This window comes from Rousettus aegyptiacus, unplaced genomic scaffold (genome assembly GCF_014176215.1).
Source record: "Rousettus aegyptiacus isolate mRouAeg1 unplaced genomic scaffold, mRouAeg1.p scaffold_m13_p_13, whole genome shotgun sequence".
Taxonomy (NCBI): domain Eukaryota; kingdom Metazoa; phylum Chordata; class Mammalia; order Chiroptera; family Pteropodidae; genus Rousettus; species Rousettus aegyptiacus.
Window position 1 is genome coordinate 67,480,575 of NW_023416288.1, and position 25,956 is coordinate 67,506,530.

Below are 25,956 nucleotides of genomic sequence, written 5' to 3' on the forward strand. Positions count from 1 at the left end.
TTGTTACCATCTATTCACCTTTGTTGATGAAATTTTAATTTTGCCCTTGCTTGAGCATATTGTAAGAATTGTATAAACTGCTGCTCCCTGCACTGACAAAAAGGTCCTTTTATAGTGAACAATTGGGAGCTCATTTTATTTCTAGAGCACATTTAAAATAACTTATGAATGAGAGTTGTCAGACATGAAATGCTGTATTAATTAAATCTTTTTCTAGTCTTTTTGCTTCTCCAGCTAAACCAACCCTTTAGAAAAATACACGGCCACCTTAATTATAGAGGAGAAGACAAAAAGTATCCTTCACATTCCTCTGCCTGAATAAGAATTAGAACCCAATTCATCTATATAATAACCCCATTAGCTGCTTAACTCAACAGTGCACATGGGAAAATTTTCAAACCACAATGTAAAAAGTGTTGATTGGGTGGATCGTTTTCAAGGTTTTGTTCTTCTGATGTTCAAAATGATCATTTTAAGTAAATCTGATAGTCATAACTAGTAGCTTTAAAGCATTTATGACTTATGACAAAGTTTTGTGTCCACATCGACTAATGCATCTTTGTCTTTTAATATCTAGCAGCAGTACCATTCAAAAATAGATGATTTGATTGACAGCACTGTAAAAGAAGTCATTTCAATGCTAGTTTCAAAGGTAACGTATTATTTATTCACCTTTTTAAATCAAATTTTAAAATTATTTTCCATTTAAAAATGTTAGAAATGTTCATCGTATGTTTCTAAATACCTAGTTGAGAAATAGGATTTTAAAAAATAGATGCAAGGAAAGTTCAAATTTGAAGAAAAGTTACAAACAAAATATGAACACTCTTCGTCAACAACTTTTGATGTTTTGTCTATAATTAATTTTGGATTTTCTTGCAATTGTTGTCCTTTTAAAAATAACTCATTCTTCCAGTAATACCTCATTATCTCACATTCACGTTCTCTTACTGTTTGTCTTATCTCAGGGGCTGAGTGGAGTAGTTATCAGCCCTTGGCCGTAGCCCGGTTGTTGTGGTGACAGCAATGGGGCTCTAGAACTGGCCTCATCGGCAGACAGAGAAGGCTGGCAGGGTGGCGTTTGAGGCCCTCCTCTCCCAGGAACCTCCCACAATTTCCTATTTGATGCTGCAAATATCTTTAAGAAAACTATGGCCTTTAATTACATGTGTAGAGATGAGGTATAAATGAGCATTCCATTGAATGATGAGATGGTTTAAAAGCCCACTAAGGTGTAACAGACTGCCATAGGTGACATTTAAGATCAGAGTCTGATAGGAAAAGAGAGCACTGGGAATTGAACTTTTGAAGCACCTGAGAGTACTGGGAATTGACAACAGGTGAGGAGACTGCTCCAAGGGGCACTTTCACGTGAGCAAATATATCTCTTACTCTCACAAGGTTCCACCCAGAAACCCCAAATCATGCTTCATAAAACAATGGAAAGAATGTACCAAAAGCAAAGGAAGAACCCCCCCCCCCAATTTAATTAACAAAGGGCACGTTGTTTAGAAAAGAAAAAAATAGAGATGCCCAATGAGCATGAAAGATGTTACGCCTTATCCATAATTTAAGGAATGCAAAAAAAAAACAGCAATTAATATACTGTTTTTCTCTAGCAAATTAGCTTATATGTTTTTAAGCTTACACCTAATTTTAGAAAAGATAGGTGGGACACTCCTTTCTTTTATATGGGACTATGAATTATTACAAACTTTTCTAGAAGATAGTTTGGAAACGTCAAATACATTAATACTCTTTCACCTAAGATCCTTTTTACATTTTTTTCTTGCTACTCAGAGATGCACAATACCTATCATCCATCTATCTATCTATCTATCTATCTATCTATCTATCTATCTATATTTGATATTTGTCACATTATTTCTAGTGAAAAATTGGAATCAACTTTAATATCAAACATGAGGAACAAATAATAAGACATGTATATTAAGAAAGTATGCTTTCAAAGTATGCTATAATGATAAAGGAAAGAAAGGTTTTGCAATATAGTATTAAGTGAAAAAAAATATGAATATTTAGAAAAGTAAAGTATGATCTGAATTTGCATCACATAGAGAAAAGATGGGGTATACACCAGAATGATAAGCAGAGCTTTTCTCTGGGTGGCATGATTATAGTTGATTAGTAGGTTTTTCTTAAATTTGTTCATGGGGGGAGTGTTTTCCGAATTCTCTGGTAACTGGTCTTGATGTCTGAAAACAGTCACAAGGAAACATGATGCTAGAATAGCACCACCTGAACATTTGTCCCTGTTCCCCCAACTTCTGCCACTGCACGTCATGTACCACACACACTCCCCACCAAGTGGAAAGGGAACTGATGAACAGGAAAGCCATCCAGCAGGTTGGGGGAGGTGAACCACCCGATAATGAAACTCCTAGGGGAAGACTAGTGAGACTTCCACCCTCCTGTGAGCTCAGCACAGAAGCCCACTAGAGTGCAATAAGGTAAACTTTGCCCCTTCACTGTCCATGAGCCATCCAGGGAGGTTTTATCCAGATGGAAACTCCCCATCAGCACGGTTCTCCCACAGAAGTACTTTTGTGAGAAGAGTGCATGATGGGAGCCACTGAATTGCATGCGAGCATGCAGTGATAAAGGGTTAAATAGGCAGCAAGAAAATAAGGCTATAAATAGCTTTTGGGTTTTGGGGTGGAGGAAGGCTTGCAGAGGAGACAGGCAAGACACTATATATATCATCTCTGCATTCATTTCTGGCAAAGTAAGAAACTTAAAATTTTCAATGTCAAGTGCATCTATTTAATTGAAAATAGTATAGCCGAGCTAAGTAGGAAAACAGTGTTCTAGAGATCAGCACTATCCAATAGAACTGTGTGTAGTGACAAACATGTCTATCCTGCACCATCCTGTATGGTAATTACTGCCACACGTGGCTATGGAGTACTCGAAGTATGACTAATACAACTGAGGAACTGCTATTTTAATTTTATTAATTTTACTTAATTTTAATTGAAATCGCCTAATGTACTAGCAAGTATATTTGGAAATCAGGTCTAGGTTATAGTTTTTTTCTCTGTGGATTCTTTCTCCTGCAGTCAAATAGCACTTAGGAATAATTTTTAATTCTTTCACTGACGGTATAAAATAATTTGATATTTTAAACCATCTTAAGCTTCTATGGGAGATGACAATTTACCTTTGTGTAATGAAATAAAAACCATTTATTTATTTCATTATTTCATTAGGCAAAGGTAAATACAATTCTGCAATACAATTCTTAAATGTTAGTATGCCAAAAAATTAACTAAGAGCTTGTGAAAATGCAGATTGCCATGCCGTGCTCACCAACAATTCTGAATCAGAAGTTTGAGAAGAGGAGCAGAAATATGCATGTCTAATCAGTCACTGTGGTGATTTTGATGTAGGGGTTCATGAGCCAGACTTTGAGAAACATTGCTCTGCTGAATCCCCATCCAAGCTGTCATGTAAACTACTTTTAAACTTCAGTCCATTTAAAAACAAAACCACCACTAAGATAGCATGTTCACATTTGTTTTCACCCAAAAAGAAGTGATTTTTTTAATGACATAGTTTTAAAGTATTTACTGTGAATTAGCCACTGTACATATTTATTGCATTCAAACCAAATAAAACCTATAAAATAGGCAGTCTCACACCCCATTTTACAGATAGGAATGTAATCTTTAAATTAGTTTAGTAAACTGACCAGGGCCACACACCTAATAAATGAGACAGTCAGAATTCAAACTTCAGATTCCTAATCTGGTGCACCTGCTGATTACAGATCTCCAGGAACTCAGTAAAAAGCTAAAAAAAAAAAAAAAAAAAAAAAAAGGCCGAAAGTATGTAACTTCTATGTTAACTATCTTTTTACCCTGTCAGATTCCAAGAGCATGTCCTAGACATTTTTATAGCATATTCATTAAATCAGTATAAAGTAGATGAATAAAATAGTGGATTCCTTTTATTGTATCTCAAATGTCTCTTTGCATATTTTAAATGTTGTGTGCATATTGATAAATATATTTGCTACATTTGGATAAATAAGCAGCAACCTTTTCTTCTTTTTACCTCTTCTCTTCAATTCCACCTCCATATCCTTTTCTTATCCCACGTGTCTTTGAGAATGAGCCAGGGCTCTTAATCATATGTACCACTCAACAGTTATGTGTCCCGACTGCACATAGATTTTCATGCCTAAAGTAGATCTTGGCTTTCCATCTCTTTATCCTCTTTCCACATAGCAGCCAAATGGTGATATTCCTTGGGTTTCCATCTTTAGTTTTCTTTTAAACTCATTCCACAAATTTTTGTGATTTTCACACTTCCAGCTTTAACTATATGAGAAGGATTCTCAATTCTGTCCCTTAGAGAAAGTGCAGAACTATAGTTAAAAGCCCAGCATCAGACCTGAGGAGTTTAATGTCTTCTTCGTCCTAAGAACATGGGAAGTCATTGAAGGGTTGGTGAGGCATTAGTAAGGGTAGAGAATTAATCACACTTGTATTATAAGAACATTCATCTGATTGCCTTCAACAAATTAATTAGAGAGGAAGTAGTAAGGAAGCTGTTACAATGGTCTCTGGTGGACTAATCCAAAGACATTTAAGATATACAATGGACAGGGATGCTATAGACTGAATGTTCCCTCACCTCTAATTCATAATAATCCCCAATGTAATGGTGTTAGGAGGTGGGACTTTGGGAGGTGGTTAGGTCGTGAAGTTAGAGCCCTCATGAATGTGCCCTTATAAAAATACACACACACACACACACACACACACACGCGCACGCACACACACACACACACACACACTCAGACCCCTAGCCCCTGCTGCCATGTGAAAACAGCCAGAAGATGTCATCTATGAACCAGGAAGTGGGTCTTCACCAGACATCCAATCAGCCAGCACCTAGATTGTTCACTTCCTAGACTCTAGACTATGAGAAATAATGTTGTTTATAAGCCACTCAGTCTAAGGTGCTGTGTTATAGCAGCCCAAACAGACTAAGACAGGGGGTTAGTAATGAGGAGAGAAAGGAAAGCTTTAGGGATTACTCCTAAGTTTATGACTTGAAGTACAGGATGGATGCAGGGTCCCCTGGAGAGGAACAGCTTTGCGGGGAAAGACCATGGTGTCAGTGTTGGACATGTTGGGATGTGCTGCCTGTGAGATACCTGAAGGAGGAGATAGTTGCCAAGGAGATATCCAGATATTTGGGTCTGGAGCCTAGAGGAGCTACATGGGATCAAAATATCGATGTGATTATAAGATTTCTACCATTAGAAATGATTCCATGACAGTGGCTGCTAATCTCAGGCATATGTGCTATGATTCTATATTGGTGGCTACTGTTTTCATGCATAATCCATAACCAGAACCCATGTGGAAGAAGTAAAGAAATTAAATAAAGGAAATGAAAAGCTACCTTAAAGAAAGGGAGAAAACAAACAAACAAACAAAGATGTCTCTAGCCAGAAAAAGACTTAGATAATTTTCATCAAGAAAAAAAAAAAATGATGGCAAGAACATTAAATCTTGCCAAAGAAAGAAGAAATGCCAATTGTTTTTTGCCACCTTGTATTAAAATTAATTAAATCGGACGAAGTGTGGGATAGTAGAAGAGCTGGACTCTGTTCCTAGTTCTTCGTGTTACCAGCCAGGTCTCCTTGCACGACTCAGTTTCTTCATCAAATAAATAAGAGTATTAGATGGGAAAACATATGTGTACATCTTTTTCTCCATCTAAAATAAAGGTTTTTGTACACTTTTCTGTGTGGCGGCCCCCGGGGAGCCACACCTCTTCTCGCCAGGCTCTCTAGTCCCATAGCACAGCCAGTGCTAGAGCTGGAATCCGGAGATCATCCAGCAGGAACTTTTTCAACATTTTTAAAATGTTTATAAGATATATTTGTACATACTTTTAGGTTTTTAAGATATACTTAATGTTTTCAAATATGTCTTAGGCAGCACCCTAAAATATAACACTGATAAAAGTGAAGCTGTTCTGACTGAGGAGGGGAAGGAAGCCTAGAGCCTCACCTGTGTGGCCTCATCTCCTGAGGTAGGGCCTATCACCAGAGTCCACCCTGGAGTCAGTCCCCTCATTCGTAGATGAGGAAACAAAGGTCCAAGGTCATGCAGTCGATGGCCACAGAGTCAGGACTTTGCCCCCCATGGGCACTAAGCCTATAGTCTTTCCACAATACCACACAGAACTCAGCAAAACCAGAGAAGAAAAGCATGGGAGCTTTACCCGGTCTTCGCATGTCCTCGTCATATCCGGTTGTACTGGCCAGCCTGTGTGTCCCTCCGTTGTGATTTGTTGCACACAGTCATATGTGCTGTGGGACCAGCTTGGGCAGACGGGGCAGCTGTTAGTCAGGTAGATGAGAGTGGAAGTCATTATGTGTAACATGAGGATGCTGAAGAGAAAATGAGAGGATTGTGAGAAAGAATTGATCAGGGGAAGTGGTCAAAACAGAGTAAAGAATGAGAAAATGACCCTCGCGTAGCATACTCCGGTAATCAGGGCTCAGTAAATTTTGAGTATGAGTTAAAAGATCATGGCAATATATTCAACTTCCTAACTCCTCAATTATTGCAAAAAAAAAGGAATTTAGGAAAGAGCATGTACTTTCTCACTAAGAACATACAGATAAAAAGATATAATTATGTAAGTGTAAATATATATACACACATACATTTTTTTTTCTGATAACCTAGAATATTATCCCCTGAATTCTCTTTAAGAATAAGATGGACTGAGGACATATCTAATCTGACTGCCTAGATGATGTAATTAAAATATCTTTCCACTCAACCTGCTGAGATTAATTTGATTAAATTTACTTTTTGGATCAAGGCCGTATATTCAGAAAACAACTGGTCAAGTTGTGTTTAAAAGAAATAACACAGTATTAGGAGCATTAAGAAAGAGGAAATACAAAAAAAGATAGGTCATTCTATTTATGGGGCAGGGGAAAAAGGAACAATGAGAGAAGTGTGGAGAATTCACCAGCTCTGGGCTAGGTGTGCTATTTTGGAAGTTGTCTTAGATACTTTGTAGAACAAGGTATGTCATGAATAAATCCATGCCGTCAGATGTTATCCATCTTAATACAGATGTGGATAATCTGGAAAGACCTTTTAGGAGTCAGTTGGAACAAAGGTTCAAAGAAGTGGATTCACAGCTGAAGAAAAGAGGATGAGGTACACATAACTGCATTATGTCGTAACATTAACATTCCCATTCAGAGAAGGAAACCTGTTTGTTTGTTTTCTAGTCTATGGTATTCTGGATCCATGTGAATTTTTAACAATACTGTTTAGTCCTGATCTTACCAAAAATATACAACATCTGCTAATAGATATCTCCAGTCCTGCTAACCCTCTCCCCACCCACCCACCCCCTAAAAAAACAGTTTTTTATGATCAGCCTTATTTATAGATGAATCTCTTTCATATGGAAGATTTTACAACTTGCAGTGTAAATGATGTCAATATCCCTTGTTTATTTCATGAAATATCATGGCTAAAAAAGAAGAATTGTGTGTGTTTTGGACCCACCAAGCTATAGCCGGAATCCTCCCTATCATTTCTAGATTTTGTGTTTCTACTTTCCATACATGTAGAAAAATGAATCTTACATCCTGTTAAAATTCAACAGAAAACTTAAACCAGCATGCCTTGTGACTTACTTCTTATTTTACCAGTCATCTCAAGGTATGTTGATCTTTAATTTCCTTGGATGCATCCTGAGGCAAAGTTGGTAATTACCCAGAAAGACTTTAGGTGTTAAATATTATTCAAACAAACCCAGTAAATGCATCCACAATAAAGAGCAGGGAAACAAAGAGATTACAGTGTTTCATTCCAACCTGACATCCTCAGGAGAACAGAGTGCACAAGGCAAACCCATAAGTATTTATATACTCCCTGAGCTGTACGCAGAAAGTTCACAGGAAGCAGTTAAAGACACAGCAACTAAACCCAGCATTTACCTGGATTTCTTTGGAATCTTGCTGTGTTGTGCAATTAAAAGCCAGATAGAAAAAATTAGTGAATCTTGATGTTAATAGAGTTTGGTTTTTAAGGTAGCTCTTCCACCACATGTACTTCAACAAAAATCTTGCAAAGAAAACCCGTGGGAACTGTATGACTCACCAGATCGATCCCAGAGGTGCTGTCGCTGTTCACTGCCATGTAAGCAGTTGGCATCCCAGCTGTATCGTGCCTCCCCAGGGACCGTTTGGGGTTGCGGAGGAACCCAAGGAGAGCTCTCCACTATTGTTAAAATGGGCACAAAGAATGCTGTGACATTAATGCAGCAGACCGCAGGGCCATGCGTAGGACGTACTTGGATATAACTCAAAATTCTGAAGAGAAGACCAGCCGGACAGGCTGCCAGATGCCACAATAGGAAAATTTCTCCCCCCAAATTCATCTGCCAGTAGGCTTCCCCAAGTTTCGCTGTATCCGCTCTATTTCTGCTATCCTGTGGCTCAGTTTCTGTGCCACCTTGTAAGTGGACCTAACCCAATGTCCTCCAGTTGAAGTCATTCGTTCCCTTCTCCAATTTTAGTTGCACTGTTTGCCCCTCTAGAGGGGCCCTTAACACTTCCTGCCTGTGTCATGACCAATTGTATATATGTCTGTCTCTCCTGCTAGTTCATATGTTCCTGGAGTAGAGCATATAAGACTCATATTTTTTGTATTTCCCATATTCAGTGCTCGGTAATAGTAAGTACAACACAATGTCATTTGTGAGCACTTATATGCTGGGCACCTTACATATGTCATTTCGTTTAATGCTGACAACTCCACAGCATGATGGTAAAGAACATGGGCTTCGGAGCCAGGCCACCTGTGTTCAAAGCCTCCCTCCTCTACCGTCAACTGAGTGACCTTGAAACAGATGGGATTCCAGTGCGGGTATCAGACTTTCAGCCTCGATGCCGTTCTACCTCCATACCTATCATTTATTTGAATTAATTAGACCCATTCTCTATTTATCAAATTCATTATTACTCCTTATCACTAAGCAATCCTAAATCAACTTGTGCCTTCACATGTTTAGGATTTTAGACTTATAAAATGGATAGTAATTTAGCTGATTATTATCATAGTATTTATTCTTTATTTTTCTTTAGTATTTTGCCATTTTCACAGTTTTTTCATATAAATGATCTCCACTGATCTTCACACCACCCTTGTAATGGTCAGGACACCTGTTATTTTTTCTATTTTACTACTAAATACATTGAAGTTAGAGAAGCAAAGTGTCCAGACTGTGCTCTCATAACCAGAGAGCGGCAGAGCTGCAACTTGAACTCAGACCTTCTAAATCCACCCACCTGTTTCTTGACTCTACTTGGCCTTTTCCCTCAGCATCACTCACAAGTGTAAACATGCACTCACTTAGAGGCACCAAGAACCAGGTGCTGTGCTAGGGCCTTTGGTGGTTCAGGTCGTCTGGTAACCATAGCAATTGTCGCTCTCCTCTTGGCAAATGAGATCATCTGGCACACACTGGCTCTTAAGATTTGAGCTACAACAGACAAGGCATTTTCCACAGAGGGCCATTAAGCTTGGAATTCCCTTCCCCTGGTCTGACGTAGCCCTGGAGAATTAGTCTTCTGGGTCTTTGCAAACCACATCAAGTTGGGTTAGCCTGCCGTGATTGGTAAGAAATCCTAATGAGCAGGAAGAAAGTGCTAAATTGACTTTTAGTTGTGAGCAATTTGTAATTTTGTGTTTTTTGCTGTTTGTATCCCTCAGGATAACTAACCAGACATGCATAATTCTCATTCTTTAAAAATAAAACTTTAGTCAGTAGTTCATGTGATTTTGTTTCTGTATTCTTACATCATGTCGCAAATGATGTGATGAAGAAACCTATAGGGAAGTTCTTGTTTCTTTTGCATAAACTATTTTGCAGTAATTGACCAGCCATAGAGAAAAGATTATCTCTTGTGCACTCTCGGCGAGTTTTCTGGTCATCAGAGACCAATAAGCTGTGTCCCTAGAACTATTATCACTTTGATGAAGAAGCTGCTATGTGAACAAAAACCAGCCTTCATTAATTTCCCTTTTCGTATTTAAAAAACCTTGTCAGTATTTCCCCTTTGGGAGTGTGTAATCTGTCACAATAGTGCATATTATTTTAGTTGTAAAAAGGAAAGATGTAGGGCACCAGCTTCTTATTGATATCTTATTTATCTTATGCCAGATTATTGTTTCCAGTCAATGAAATAAACTTCTCCACCTTTTTAATTATGTGACAGTCTACGTGTCTTGTTACATTTTATAGAAATCTAAAATTTAGAGCTATAAAACATTTTGAGGCTAATTTTAATTCATACTCCTTTTCCCCAACACACACACACACACACACACACACACACACACACAATTTAACTGATGGAGAAACCATTGGGTGCAGTGGTTGGCCTGAGCCCACAATACTCTGTGACAAGCAGGATATATATGTTCAGTCTAGTGCTCTTTCTATTGTGCCTTGTAGTATGCATATCCTTTTTAGTTCCCCAAACTTCTTTGTAAGCTTCTGAAAGCAGGGGTGATCCTTACGTGTCCCAGTTAAAACTGCCTGGTAAACACTTGATAGCTAATGTCAGATTTCATTTCAACATTACAAGAGCCCCAAACGTTACATGTCTCTCTTTCTTTATCTGTTCTTTTTTAATCAATCTCTTCTGTAGATAGAAAAAGTTAAGGAATGGCTAAGCGATATATGATAGAAGAAATTTGTTTAAGCTTGACCAGCATTTCTTCTAAACATCTATATGGTTTTTATTGAGGTATAATTGACATATAACATTATATTAGTTGTATATGTACAATGTAGTTATTTGATATTTGTAAGTAGTGTGAAATCACAGTAAGTCCAGTTAACATCTATCACTATACATAGGCACAATTTTTTTATTGTGATGAGGACTTCTAAACATCTATATTGAAGTTGAAAGTTGTTTTAAAACAATAGTCTCGGGACTTTGAAGTTATTTACTAATGGTTATCTCACGTATAGTGACAGACTCCTATTATACTTTATTCTCCTGTCTTTAAAAAATGTGTTATTTCCGTCAACGGGAAAGGACCTTAGAGTTCATCTTCAGAATACGAGAGTAAACATACAAGTCAGCGCCTCAGCTGTCAGTGTGTACATTGTGGATTTCTGTGCCATGGCAGAAGTTGGCCCAGAAATTGTTTGCCCTGTTACTAGTTTGCATGCACAGTACTTCTCTAAATACTCACCATAAACTGTTTATAGTTTGTTTCAGTGTTGGAAGGAGTGTTGTCTAAGCTGTCAAGATATGATGAAGGCACTTTTTTCTCATCCATTCTGTCATTCACTGTAAGTATTTGAATGAGTTCTCTTTTGCTGTCATTTGACTGTTGTCACAGTACTTCTCTGACAGTTAAGAAAATAATTCTCATAATTATCTCTTTTCCACTTAAGGTGAAAGCGGCCGCAAAATATGTCGATGTGCCAGTAAGTATTTTTTATTTGCTTTTTAAAACTACATATAATTCTTTTTTTAAAAAAAAGAATAATTATAGTTCACTAGAGGTTGATTTCAAATTTTTAAACCAGTGCTATTCTCTCAGGGAGCAGTTTATTTTTCGTAAGGGCTAACCCTCATTACAAAGCTTGGCAAGGTTATTTCAGGGCACTTTTTTCATTGTAACCTGGGATCTCTTACGGTGGTCAGCTCAACAAGAGAACATGTCAGCTCCGTTGCAGAGCGTAGTTATCGCATGCTAGGACGAGGCAGGAAATGCCTCACATTATTTATAGAAAAATGTTCACTCTCCCATCCCTTTATATGAAAGCTATAACAGCTGTCTTATAGGAGTTAAGGTAACAATAAAGATGAACAAGTTAAATCAAAGAACTAATTTTCTAAATACGAAGGTGTTACAAATCAATGTTCACTTATTTTAACATTTGGTTTTTCACATAATTCTTGGGAAATAATTTGTAACCTGTAAATTTGCTCAAAAATTAAGATACTGTGGGAGGAAATTATGAAACATACTTAGCTACAGTGAAAAAATTCACATGATAAATAAATTCAACAACTTAGTGGAGTGTTTTTAAGATGGTAATCATAGCGACATTAGTTTTTGCCTTAAATCTTGTTATCACGTATATAATCAAGGCCTAAGAGGTTCTGTTTAATCATGTATCTTGGTGTATGTATCAATGTTCAAAGAATTAGAATGCAATTCAAAAAAAAACCTTAAAATGTATTACTGGATGAAAAAAAAGTCATCTCATCTTTGTTAAGACTGATTGAGCAGCATCACATCTCTGGACCATCGTTATGGATGTTAGGGTTTGAGTGCTGGCAAGCTTCGTGTATCAGTTGTCAATGACTAATGTTTTTTTTAAATGCATAACTGCATTTTATACTATGAGCTAGATAACTCCCAAATTTATTGCTGTTATAGTTGTTATAAATGGATAGTTTAAATGAAAAGGCCATTGACTTTCCAGCCTTTGCATTAGGCTTCTTTGTTCTGGGCTTTTTTTATTTTACAGATTATTCTCAAGTCTTAGCATACTCTTTGTCTTGTACAGAGAATCAGAAAATCAGTACTGGGCAAATAAGCAGAAATAATCACATGTATAGGGTCCTGCAAAGCAGCAGCCTACAAAAGAGAGGGAGAATTAAGGGGAAGAGTTTATATTTCCTGTCTTATAAAAAAGGTAATCATAGGAACACATGAACTTCATTGGAATTCCTAACACATATTTTATAACATAGTTTTGGTTGCATTTTAAATTACAAATGGAATGGGCACCATAATTATTCCTGTTCTCAGGGCTTATGAAATTCTTTATTTGACTCTATACTAGATCTGTTAGACCCCATAGAACTTCGAAGTTGAAAGATACAGAAAGTGATTTGTTCACGCTTCTTCCCAATACAGAAACTCCCTCCCCTGATATCTGTCACAAAGATTCATTCCAGTTTTTAAATTTTTTTGGTGACTCAGGCTCACCATAAGGCAGCCTCTTCTTGTGTATAATGAGTTGAAATTCTGTAGCTCTATGAATTCTGCCTTGGTTATAATTTCTCTTCTGCATGATAGTCCTCCAAATATTTGGTGATAATTATCATGCCTCCCCTTCCCAGGAGATACGGTGGCTATTTAGAGGGATGTAATTTCTAAGGAATTCTTATTTTCTATATTAAACATCCTCAACTTCTTCCCAAACTCACTAATTAAATATTTATTTAATGTGTATTAAATGCTAGGCCCTGGGTATACATGATGAAAATATACATTTCTTGCCTACAAGCTGATCAGTGAGCAAGATGGAGCAAAAAATGCTGAGTAACTGTGGCAATGAGTAGAGGCTGTAAAAACAAAGGGAAAAGGAACTGTACATAAGCACTATACTCTAGTTAATAAAGTGTTTCCCCACAGGTTAACAATTCAGAAACCACTGTATGTATACACTGGAACTAAACAATTAAGAAAGGGATGGTGGTTTGTGAGAGCCAAGTGTCTCACTATTGGAGTAAGAGGATGGAGACGAGCAAGAGGAGGAGGCTAGCATGATCCATGTGGTATTGGATTAGAGCTGAACATATCGGTGTGAACTTGTCTTTAGATTAATATAGAGCTGGTGACATCTAGAAATATTTTTAGGTCTATGAATATGCATGGGTTAGAATTACACATATATTTCCTTGCTTTGTTAGCTGAGAGAGCCTAAAAGCAATGATACCCCAGTAGCAGCAAGCACACCTAATGCCCAGATCTTGATCTCTAATCTCCAGTGAAATGAACCAGGTCTCCTTGGAGAATAGGTTGATACTAGGACTGGGGCAAGACATACACATGATGAGCCTGGAGCATCTTATAGTGACAGAAATTAAGAAAGTATTTTTTTAAAAAACAATGATAGGGGATGCGTTAAAGGGACTCCCAAGGGCCTGAGCTAGATATATTTGAGCAACCAAACAGATTAGGTAGTATTGAATTATATATAACCCAAAGTATAAAGTAAATATTCATTAGTCCACACTGATATAAGTAAATAATTGATTGAATAAATAAACTGAGAGAAAGGTAAATCTCCCATGTAGAAGAATTCCAAATAATTCATGTAGATACTTCGCTCCCGTGGAGGCAATGTAACTCCCCACCCCTGAAGGCTGTACATAAAGACTTCCTTCTAGAGAGTACGCTATGAAAAGGAGGGTGGGGAAATAGATTTATCCTGGGAAAACCCGACAAACCCTACCTCGGCTAGTTGACTGAGGTCAGTGTCAACAGTGATAAATTATGTTGAGTATTTACTTTTGATAAATACTCTGTGGTCTTCCAGCAAAAATCCTATACTTCTGTCTAATAATGAGAAAAATATCAGACACTTCCTAATAGTGGTGCCTCCTGCTCCCTGCTTCAAAACATGAGCATTTTCCAAAAGAAAAATCACTTTCTGTCCAAAGAGTGAATATCAGATTTGTTTGCATTTATTTTCCTTTTATTTTAGAATATTAAGCGGCTTGCATATATTAATGGTGACTTTTAAAAGTACAGTTGATCAGTTCATTGGCAATGGTGCTTTCCCTCCTTCCTTTGCTTTCTTGCTTCTGATATTGTTTATTACTTAGAAAAGGCCACTCGAACACTCAGTGTTTTAATTTTACGTCAGAATGAGAGCCAGGCAGAACACAGGGAATGGAGCACCTGCCCCCAGGGACAGGTTCGCCTGGAGAGGGATTGATGCACCCAGGACCAGATTGAGAGTCTCGCCGCTGCATGAGCAGGGCAGCTGTGTGTTATGCTTCCCAGATGATCTCTCCCACAGAAGGTAAAGTCATAGACAACCTCTGGACCCTGACATTCTAGCAGCCTCAGGTCTCCCCCCAGCCAAAATCTGAAAGGTTCCAAATGAGAAGTGAGTGAATCAATCCCAGTCAATCTAGATTTTAAAAGCTAAATGGCATAATACCCATAGCATTTTAATTTCACTTCTGGTCTTCAGAGCAGTTGACACTGTAACAACAGTAGATAAATTTAGAGGTTTAATATCTTCATCATTATTATAATCATACTCATGAAAATAATGGTATAAAGCTGGTATATAATACACGCATTAGCACATTTCCTGTCTGGTACTCCTGTGTCAGCGGCCATTTCTTTAAACTCTGAGGTGTTTAGTGATCTTTGTTATAGATCAGAAATAGCAAGAGAGATACTAGATGGTCATAGTATCCAAAGAACTAGGAATAAGATTAAAATTGAACCTCCAAATTTCAGTTTGGAGGTTCTTTTCCTTAAGTGTTATAGGCTAATATCTTAAACCATCATTTAGTACTCTTTTTAATATTTAAAATTTTAATATTTAATATTTAAAACCTCCTCTTTAGAAGGATTTCCCCCAGTGATACAACAAAAATGTTTGAACGCACTAATGCTTAGATATCAATAAATGCATAAACTATGTCACTACTTAGAAGAAATTGTGTAGAACATTCATATGAATGTTAAAAATGAATTCAATATGACTACCCAACTTATAGGAGCATTAATTATAGCAGAGTGTTACTTCAGATACTCTCATAGATAGTATTATGCTAAGAATTTGCTTTTTACTGGCTATATTCACAGAGAGCAGACAGAAGAAAGAACTCTGGAGTAATGGGGCCCTCCCTTAAAAATGTGAGACTGAATAAAATGGTGTTTTCAAAAGGATCTGCATGCTGGTGTCTTTAATTCAGAATGTTCTTCTCAATTTAGAGACAAAATACATAATAGTATTAATTAATGGAATTTTGAATACTGCTAAATTTAACAAAGAGAAAGGTAACTCTGGTTGCTTCGCTGTTTGAAATAGCAGTTTGGAATTTTTCTCGAGGACAATGAGAATTTTTTCATTTGTCGTTTAAGAAATAGATAAACTACTATTAGATAATCTTGAAAATTTTATATCCTTGTGAATTTTTTATTGTTTGCATTTTTTCTCCCCCTTTTTGGGAATTATTTGTTTTCCTGGGCTTATATAATATTTAAGTTGCCATAAATCTAGTTGAAGGCTTTGGTTCTTTGTATTTCCTTTTGTTTTCTGTGAATACAATAGACTTTTTCAACTTTGCAGAAAACTTATAAAAAGTATATATTTTTTACAACATAACCATCATAGCTATACTCAAAACCTATATTTTAAAGTATTTGAGAACATGTTATTTAAACTCCTCCAAATGCTATTGAAAAGCTGAGTTTTTAAGAACATTTTTACTCATATATAAAAATATAGAAAGCACTACATAAATGTCAAAGTAATAAAGATATATTAAACAGTGAGGGAAAAAATCATTTTTAGCAATACCGGGGATAAGTTATGTGTTTGTAGAATTAATATCCTCTATTCCTTGATGATCAATTATAAATTGTTTCTGAATCTGAAATGCCAAGCTGAGATATAAATTGTTTCTATTACAATTTAAAATTGAGAAGACCTGCTATTGCTTTAAATCTTACAAGATACATTTTTTTTCCCAAATGGTAAGAGTGATCAGATGCAGGTATTTTGTTTATGAAGCATGCAGACCATCATAGATCAGGATATCACAGTTCCACTCTTGATTGTTTCTTCAAGGCAAGCTTTTTTTAAGTTAGGAGAAGTGCACTTTTAAATTAAGTCAATCATACTGTAGCTTCCAGTTAATCTTTAAGACTGGAATAGTATATTTAAAATTTCGTCTCCTTGTTAAATAGACATGACAGTGTTTGCATAGTGTATTGTTAACCTCCAGTGGAAGGTTAAGCGGCTTCTTCTGTATCTAAATCTGTTGCTGTGAAAATTGACTGCAGCATTGCACCCACCTACACATGAATGGAGAAAGTGAAGACTTGCACCTGTGGGATTAGGTGTAGCAGCAGGAAGTACGAGCATTTGCAGCATGTAATTAACAAAGATTTTTTTTCTCTCTTTTTTTAAACAGCATGTTCATCTCCCTAGGTTAACTAGTGATTAACGCTTGAAAAATTTTGCTGGAGTCGGCACCCTTATTTAAACTCATTCACTCACTGGTGTGTTCTGTTACTTATGCAACCAGTGTCAGAGGAACTCACCTTACCATACTTTATTTCCTTCGATATTTATTGATTTTTTTTTATGCTCAAGGAGGAATTTTTTAGATTTTCGTGACCTTGTATTACAACTTCGTTAGCCAAATTCTGTTCTTTTCTGAACTGAATCAGAAGTAACTCAGGAACTTCTGTTTTGATTTAGAAATTACTACCCTAATAAACAAGATGGAAAATTTAGTGCTTTGTGAACTGAGGCTCTCAGTGGTTTAAATGGGAGCATTTATTCTAAGTGGTATTTAATACATAGCATGATTGCTATGTGATTTTTTAATTGTTATTTTCTTATATTCATTAGGAAAGCTATAATTTAATTACCAATACAGAAAAGATTTCTAAATATGGCTCTCTAGAATACAAAATTCTTGATACAAATTCATTCAGACCCACCATTGTTGAAGTTTAATAGGTCACTTCTTTGATAAGCATGGTGGGTAAGGCTGGTGGGCACTGGCTTGCACCAGAATTTGTAACAATATTCTGTCTCTATGTTGCAGTCAAATGCATTCTTTTCATTTACACTCCAGAAAACAAAAACTTAACGGATTTTGCTCAGTTTTTTATTTTTTAATTCAACTTCATTTCTTAACAAGATAACATATAATAATGGAATTAGATGCAGTGACTTCCAAAGTATGTAAATTTTACTGCCATAAAAGTGTCTTTGCACAAAGGAGCACTGAACCAGCGATAATGTCTTCTATCCAAACACATTTGTACTGTAAGTAGAAACTGTTTAAAAGGAAAATTACATCTTTTCCAGCAATTTATCAGAGATAATTACCCTTCATACACCAAAGGAAGGATAAAGTGTTTTAAGGAACTATAATTCTAATTGGTAAATGTCACCAGCTGTTGCAGTTACTCTTACTTGTGTATATTCTTTTAATGATTATAGCCTCATGCCACAAGCTACATGAAAATATATTCACTAGGTGTGAAATTCCCATATGTCAAAGTTTCAAGAATAGGTAAACAGCTCAAAGATAAAGGAAGACTAATGCTAATGAGCAATGTAAGAATTCTAGGTTTTGTTTTCCAGGCAAGTGGATCTTAATTTGTCAAAAGGGGATAAAATGTAATTTCAAAATGGAAAAAGAAAAAGATAGAAACACTTAATTTGTTGACACAAACTTTTAAATGAGCTTTGCCTCATATCCTCAACCAGAGATTTTTATTTCTTTGCAAAGTCATGAAACTATCTCAGTTTACAGATTTCAGTATTATATTCCTTGGCACTGCCAAAGGCAACAACATTTGGTTTTTTTTAAGGCTTACACTGTAAAGTGTTTGTTAGTTTTAGAGGGTAGAAGGTGAACTCTTCCTGGACAGTGTTTCATGATTTCTAATGTTATCTGGAAAATGATTAAGGAGACAATCAAAAATTACCTCAGAGTGTATGGCAAGCGTTTAAAGTCATTATTCTCCAGTCTTCCTGGCCATAACTTAGTTTACAGTGAATCTGATGGGTTAAGTGATTGACTAGATTAAATTTCTAAGCATACTCTTCCTTTGAAAGACAAATAAAAATGAGGTTGGGGTGGAGGAAGTGGTGAAGGCAAGCCTCTCATTTGCCTATTCTTTAAATCCCAGGTTAGCTGGGCTGCACCCAACTGCCTTGGTATTATATATATCATAGCGTTCTGTTCCCATGCACCTGACTGAAAGTCAGATGCTGACCTAACTTATTTTTATATATAGAAAATCTTGCTTATGTCATTTTCATTCTTCAGCAGTATGCTTTCTGAATTTTCTAATTTTTGGTGTTTTAACAAAGTTTGAGGACATGGAGAGAAATGCTAATGGATGAGTTGTCCTCACATATTAAGGGTAATTAGAAATCTTTGTACAAATCAAAACCTTTGTACAAAACCCTCTTCACTGGAAAAACTGAAGTATATAACACCCCCAAAAGAAAGCAACCCAGGTTTCTCTTGATTATTCTCATAGTTATTTAAACTTTCAAACCTTTGCTATGAGAATCATGCAGAAAAACAGTGAAGGAATGAAATTAATAAGTTGTCTCTATTATGTTAGGAATATATTACCTACATTGGCAATAGAAACTCTCGAAAGAAAGACCAGTGAAGATATTTATATTAATAGTTGTTTCAAATTATAACTGATAACTAATTTTGTTATGGGTTATGTTTGAAAGGATCCTTGAATTTATGTGGTATATATTTACCTTTAGGCTAAATATAAGAACAGTAAAAACTTGCTGTGATTCTAATTACTGAAAAATAACTTTATTACCAAAAAAATCGAATTAGCTTTCAGTAATGAGCTATGCTCATTGCCTGTGCACTGGTTACAAGAGGGGAAATTTTATTATTGTATATAAAATAGAACCCCCCACCCCCACCAAAAAAAAAAAAAAGTAAGAACTTTCTTTCATTTAAGAAGACAGACACTACCAGCATCCTAGCATTACTCAGATGTAAATCTTGAGTTGTTTTTCCAAGGATATGGATCGTTTAATAATTTAACTGTTAAATGATCCATATCCTCTTTCACCTACTTTCCTTGCAATATTTACTTTTGCAAAGTGAGTCTTTTGATAGAGGTTATAAGTACATCTGTGGGTATGAACTGATGCAAGACTAATTGACCTATCTGGGCATCAGTTCTATAATTTTGTTATTTTTCATGCCATAAATATAGATTATAACTCAACCACAGGTGTAGATAATCCAAATATGCATTTTCATTAAGTAGTCCAGCTATATGAAACTCAAGAAAGAACTAAAGATAAGTCTAGAAGGAAAATTCTTCAGGAGCCATTCAGGTTTTTGTCCTTTCTAGTAATGATTGTAGACTCTATAGCAAGGAGGAATTATATTAACTGCCTTATCTCCTCTAATATTGGAAGACACTAAATGTTGGATAAGTTTGGAAAGTTATGAATCCACACTTTGGCTCTTCATCAGAGACTAGTTCATCAATACTTATATTGCATTTCTGAAATAAATCCTTGAAATACTGCCGATAAGTGTGAAAGAATAGAAACAGTGGATATCTCAACAAACTTTTGGTTTAAGTTTCACTTTGTAATACGTTAAATGTTTTCTGCCCGGTACTTTCCTAATAATGCTTTATTCAGGTTAATAAGAAATTTTAATTTGTATTTCTTGAGCACCCACGGTAATTGAGGAAGGCAACCCAAGGAAAGCTAACATTTTTGTTTTTAATATATATGGATAAACCAGCCAGAGGTGATGGAAAGCAAATTATATTTGCAATTAGGAAATGATTATTGCATGTGGGACTTTTATGAAAAATTCATTCATTTATACTGCTTGGCATATTGACCCTTCAAGATGGCCATTTAAGAAGAAAGATATCTTCTAGTTTACAACTACATATTTCTAATCATTTTAATAATGATGGATCACTGAGATTTTGAGTTATAGACCTCAACAATAAACTTTTATTTACTTTAATTATGGAATTTACTGAAGGTGCTCATTGTTGATTTGGTCTTGAGCATATTTTTCTAGTGCAATTTTTGAAATGATATAGTGAATGATTTTCCAGGGTTGCAATGAAATCATATCTTCTCAATCGATACCTGATGTCTTATTGCCCGCGCTTTTTCCTCACAACAGAAACCAGGAATGGATCTGGCAGACACCTATATTATGTTTGTTCGGCAAAACCAGGATATTCTTCGGGAAAAGGTCAACGAAGAAATGTATATAGAAAAGTTGTTTGATGTAAGTAACTACCTTTGCAAGGTATGCTGTCATTATAGACACTGTGAAGGGGAAAGTTGCGTTTTGATGGCATGTTTGCAAAGCCGTCTCTCCTTTTTTGATTCTGTTTCTTCTCTGTAGCTATTATAGTTGATAATTTTATTGCTTTGACTGCTGACAGAAGCCTTAATTGGCTCCTTTTTGCACATGAGAACTGTCACTGTTAGAATGAGAGTTTCAAAAACCTTCTAAGGTTAATTTTAACAAGCAAGATGCTAATCAGTTTACCATTGTGGATGTAGCATCATTTTCCTTGCCTTTGCAGCATCCCATAAACAGAATCAGATTGTAATGGATTCGTCCCCAAACCAGAGAAGTTTTTTTAAGTCCGTAAAATATTCTTTAGTTGAACAAAGGAATAGTCTGCAGAAAGCTAAATATCTATCTGCCAGTCTATGGTCGTTGAATATTTTTACCTTGATTTACAGAACTGATGTACGTTCTCAGTTATAATACCACAGCTTTATCAGTACGAAGGTCTTCATTGAGGCACAGCAGCTTCTAGAAATGGGGGATTGTGATTCTGGATACCATGATCATCTAGTGTCCTTTCTTAAGTATCTGTAAAGGAGACTAAGAGAGCAGTCCATTTCAATAACAATGTTGTCATTCATTTGTAATTATTAACAGGCAGTTTAAAGGAAGTGGTACTTTGCTTGTCCAATAACTTCGCTTAATTCACCACAATGCTGATTCTGAAATGTGATATTTGCTTTGAACTGTTTTAAGTACATCTCTACATTTTAGAAGTGCTTTTCTGGCAGTTCTATTTAATTATGCAAGTTACTGCAAATGTTTTCATAACAGCAATTCACGGGCTCCATGGTGACACTTCAGCTGTGGCAGTTACAGAAGGTCTTGCTACGTCATCATCTCCGCCATGGTCTGTCATGTCAGTGTTCACTGTTTGTCTGATTGGGTGGTCAAAATGAGTCTTATCTTTCATACTTTATGTTTCTAGCCTCTACCAAAACTGTTTTACAATAAAAGTATCATCTGTTTTAATAAGCTAAGTGTTAATATGTGTGAAAAGAATGATTTCCTAAAAGCTTTGATGCCCTGCAGGGATAGAAAAATTATCATCCATCCAGCTGGCTCTTTTACAAAATACTGAAACCATTTTAGCAACTTCTGCTTCCATTTGCTATTGCTCTGAATTTACAAACATATGTTTCACTTCCAAGTTCTCTTACTTTTTTTGCTTATGTGGTAGTTTTCAAAAATGTTGAACAGAAAAGGAAAGTAGAATTGATGTCATTCCCACTATGTTACTTCTTAGTATAGCTAAATCACATATTCTGTGGTGAAAAAAAAGGTAAGCATTTTGGAAACGGGCCATCGTAGATAGTGTGTGCATGTGTGTGTGTGTGTGTGTGTGTGTGTGTGTGTGTGTGTGTGTGTGTGTTGGGGGAGGGGGTGCAGTATGTGTGTTTTCTTAACATCTTCAATTTTTTGTCATGGTGACCTATTTACTACAAAGCTTGCCATCAGTTCATAACAGAGGTAGAACGTTTTTCTCCATAAAGATATTTCCCACTCCAACTCCCCTTCATTCACCAAACTTCCGAAGACTTTTTGCATGGCAACAATAACAACAGAGCTAAGTACAGTGGACACAAGGAGGCCGGCATTAAAATGTGCTAGTTTAATTGTCCTGGTTATATATACTTTCCTTTCAAAGCCTAAACATTTGACATAGCTGTCAGATTGGTTCTAAAAAGAACCCTTGACAAGCAACCATTCTGTGTTGGTCATGAAGCTTTTGTCATCTTGCATATCCCAGAACAGCACAGGACTTGTTATCTGTAAAATAGTTATAATGTCCTTAAACATTCTAATATTTTTAAGTTGCACATATGTATTGCTATAATTAAAAATAAAAAGTAGACTCTAATTCTATTGATATGTCATCAAAAATAACATGTTTGAGGGGGATACTAAGAGCCCCTAATTAGCCAAGGCTGAATTTGCCTCAATTACAGTTAGTAAATGAGAGGTTATCAAGTATGTGTTGAAAGGTAAAATAGAATGTGTATCTTCAGCAACAGATCATTACTGAGAGACATTATATAATTATTGGAAATCCACTTGGCTGGAGCTTAAAATATTGTTAGGTGTCAGGAAACAGTTGAAAATAATGACTCTATAAATACTATTAGCAACCTTAGTCTGTTACAGATAAAAGATTGAAGAGAACAGTTTTATTAGGCATTATGACAAACTTTTGGTATTCCAGTTAAAGTACTCTCTGAGTATGTAAGGAAATGAAGGTACCTAACTGCTGATGTAAAGGGAAATATGCACACACACACACACACACACACACACACACACACACCAAATCTCGAAATATTAAAACTAAAAGTATTCTTTGAAGATCAAAAAAGTTTATAATAGGACCAATATCAAGACATTCTACTTCACTCCATAAGTGAAATTTATCCAAATTTATCCAAATTATCAAGAAAGTAATAAGGCTTAGCTGTCACCGCTGCCAGTCCAGAGCACCTCTATGTATGTACCAGTGCGGTAGGTGCTTTACCTGCCCTTTTGAGCTTTATGCCAGTTTTCCCCCATTTTATCCTCATTTTCATGTTAAGGAATCCCCCAATTAGAGAAGATAAGTGACTTAAGTGTTGAATCAGACTTTGTAATTGTGTCTCTCTAGTCTCCAAGTCCATGCTGTTTTTGTCATACTTCATACTTACAAAATTTGAAATGGTAAAACAATGCTGTGGAAAGAGGGCTGGACCAGGAATCCAAAACCTGAGTCCCAGCCAAAGCTCTGCCAGTAACTGAGTGGGTTAAGAAGTTATGTCACCTGTTAAAGACTCGGTACAGTTAGAACACGTAAACCGAAGAAGTCGGTCTACAGTTCCAAATGGTTCCTGAAATCTCTTTCAGACTTTAAACAAACTCAAATTAGTTTTAATTTTAGTCATAGTGACAAAAATTACTGGGTTGGTTACATGATAAGTCTTGCACCCCAGAATAGAAATTCTTAAGTTTTTGCATGTGTATGATGGTCAGGTGAAAGCAAGGTACACTACCCAAGTGCAATGGATAAGAGGATAGAAAAGAGATTTTCTATACAAAAATATCTATGTCATATGATGCTCTATGTCTCTACCACCTGAGTTCTGAAGCCCAAATTTAGAAAAATATTTGGAACTCATATATTTTATATTCATGCTTTCTTTGAGTCCAAAATATTTTCAACACAGACTGTCTCTGCCTCTCTAGTGGTCATTGGTACACATGCTAAATTTAAAATCTACATGTTAAGTTTACTATTTCATTTTTTTTAAATATGTCTTATCTGGGAAAGAGAAGTCTTAAAGGAAGTTCTGTAAATGGAGAGATCATGGGTTCACCAAAAGGTTTTTCTGCTTTGTTGACAATCTCTTACCCCAATGTCCTTTTTCTTACACACGAAACCTCACTGATAAGATTTTTTTTAAGTTTTATTAAATCAAAGCCGTCTACAACTTGTCTGATCCCAATATAAAACTATGACAACAATTTTCTAATTCTTAAATCTCATTTTTAGAGATTTAATGCCCACTATGATGTTTCTTCCCACACTCTTAGGTTTCAGGACACACAGTGCCAGCCACAGGTACCCTTATGTCAGGAGAGGTGCTGGTAACAACCCTCGAGAGCTTTGGATCTCTGGGCTGGAAAATGGTCATGTTTCAGAATTCAAAATTGACGTCTAGGGTAATTGCCACAAGAGGACCCTCTGTGGTCATTTCCTAATGTCCAAGAATCTTACAGGACTGAGGCAGTTAGGGGTTGACTAAAGTGCATCGGGTTGTCTGGGATAGAGAGCAGACCAAACCTTTGTGCATTTATTGGGCATTGCCCACCTTGTGTGTCTCTTTGAAATGATTTCATTTTAGCTCTCACATTGCTGAAGACACATCAGGGTGCAGTATTTAATTGGTAAATCATGCAGATTAAACATTCTCTTGTGTTATAAACTGTTTAAGTATTTAATTGTTGAGGGGTTTCATCTCGATGACATTTTTTTAAAAATATTGTTGTGATGTCTTGTAAAATTAAAACTAATTCTTTAAATGATAGTTAATCAGTTACATTTGTCCAAATGGTATTTTATAAAGGATTAATTTCTCAGGACTTTCCTTGAAAAGGATTCTTTTTAATAAAGCAACTCTAAACATTTTAAGTAAAATTGACCTAAACTATATAAATGAGTTCAGTAGCCACTTTAAAACATAAGATAAAAAGGAAAAAAAAAAAACCTGGAACTACTTCAGGTACATGTGCTCCTCAAAAGAAAACTAATTTTGCACTTCTATGCTCTTTTTCGTCCCTGGAATCCCAAATAAGAAAGGGGGAAAATGCTCAGAGTTTTTGAGTTTAGAGTTTCACACCAATGCCTCAATTTTTTTGATTTGAGAATTTATTCATCCTCAGTAAGATTAACACTACTATTCTTAAGTTCTTTAAAGATTCAGTTTATTGTCATGTTGATGTCCCGAGAATAGTTGAAATCAATAGAGCATGGCTAAGAATGGCCGCTAGATAAAACTTACTTTTCATAGTACCCTTAGTGGTATGTATCTAGAACTGACCATCTACATTTTCAGTCATATTCTTTGGGTGAATTTCTTTGTGTATGTAATCAGCCTCTTTATTAGAATGCAGGCTAGAACCTATTAAGGCTGAAGACTTCTTTGCTCGCTTGCATTTCATAAAATTCTGTGATGTTATAAATTATTATTTTATATCTGAATGTTGATTTTAAAATAGCAGTTTTCCTCTTTTCAGTGATCTTTCACTCTCAAGTAACTGGAAAGTCATTATATAGACTACATAAATTAGTATATATTCCCATTATGGAGTGTTTCTTTTGGGTTTTATCTTTACGTAAAACATTAACTGTGGGCCCATTATGTCCAACCATGATTTTTCTATCAACACTAAAAATTATATGTTAATATCACTCATTTCATAATCATTATTTTCTTTTTCCATCAATAGATGGAATGATGTAAGTTTAATGATGTACTCGAGCCTATTGAGATCATTTA

The 25,956-nt window shown here is 35.9% G+C and overlaps 1 protein-coding gene across 20 annotated transcripts in view; it reads left to right on the forward strand.

Annotated features, from left to right (window-relative positions):
• CADPS2 (calcium dependent secretion activator 2) overlaps positions 1 to 25,956 on the forward strand; it is a 465,193-nt gene that overhangs the window by 421,304 nt on the left and 17,933 nt on the right. For 18 of the 20 annotated variants that reach the window (XM_016125160.2, XM_016125153.2, XM_016125156.2 and 15 more), the window contains 4 exons: positions 578 to 652; positions 11,302 to 11,385; positions 11,491 to 11,523; positions 20,753 to 20,860. In XM_016125160.2, the coding sequence (XP_015980646.2) occupies positions 578 to 652; positions 11,302 to 11,385; positions 11,491 to 11,523; positions 20,753 to 20,860 (300 nt within the window). The remainder of the gene's footprint in view (positions 1 to 577; positions 653 to 11,301; positions 11,386 to 11,490; positions 11,524 to 20,752; positions 20,861 to 25,956) is intronic. The other 2 variants (XM_036230978.1, XM_016125157.2) reach the window with 1 other exon arrangement.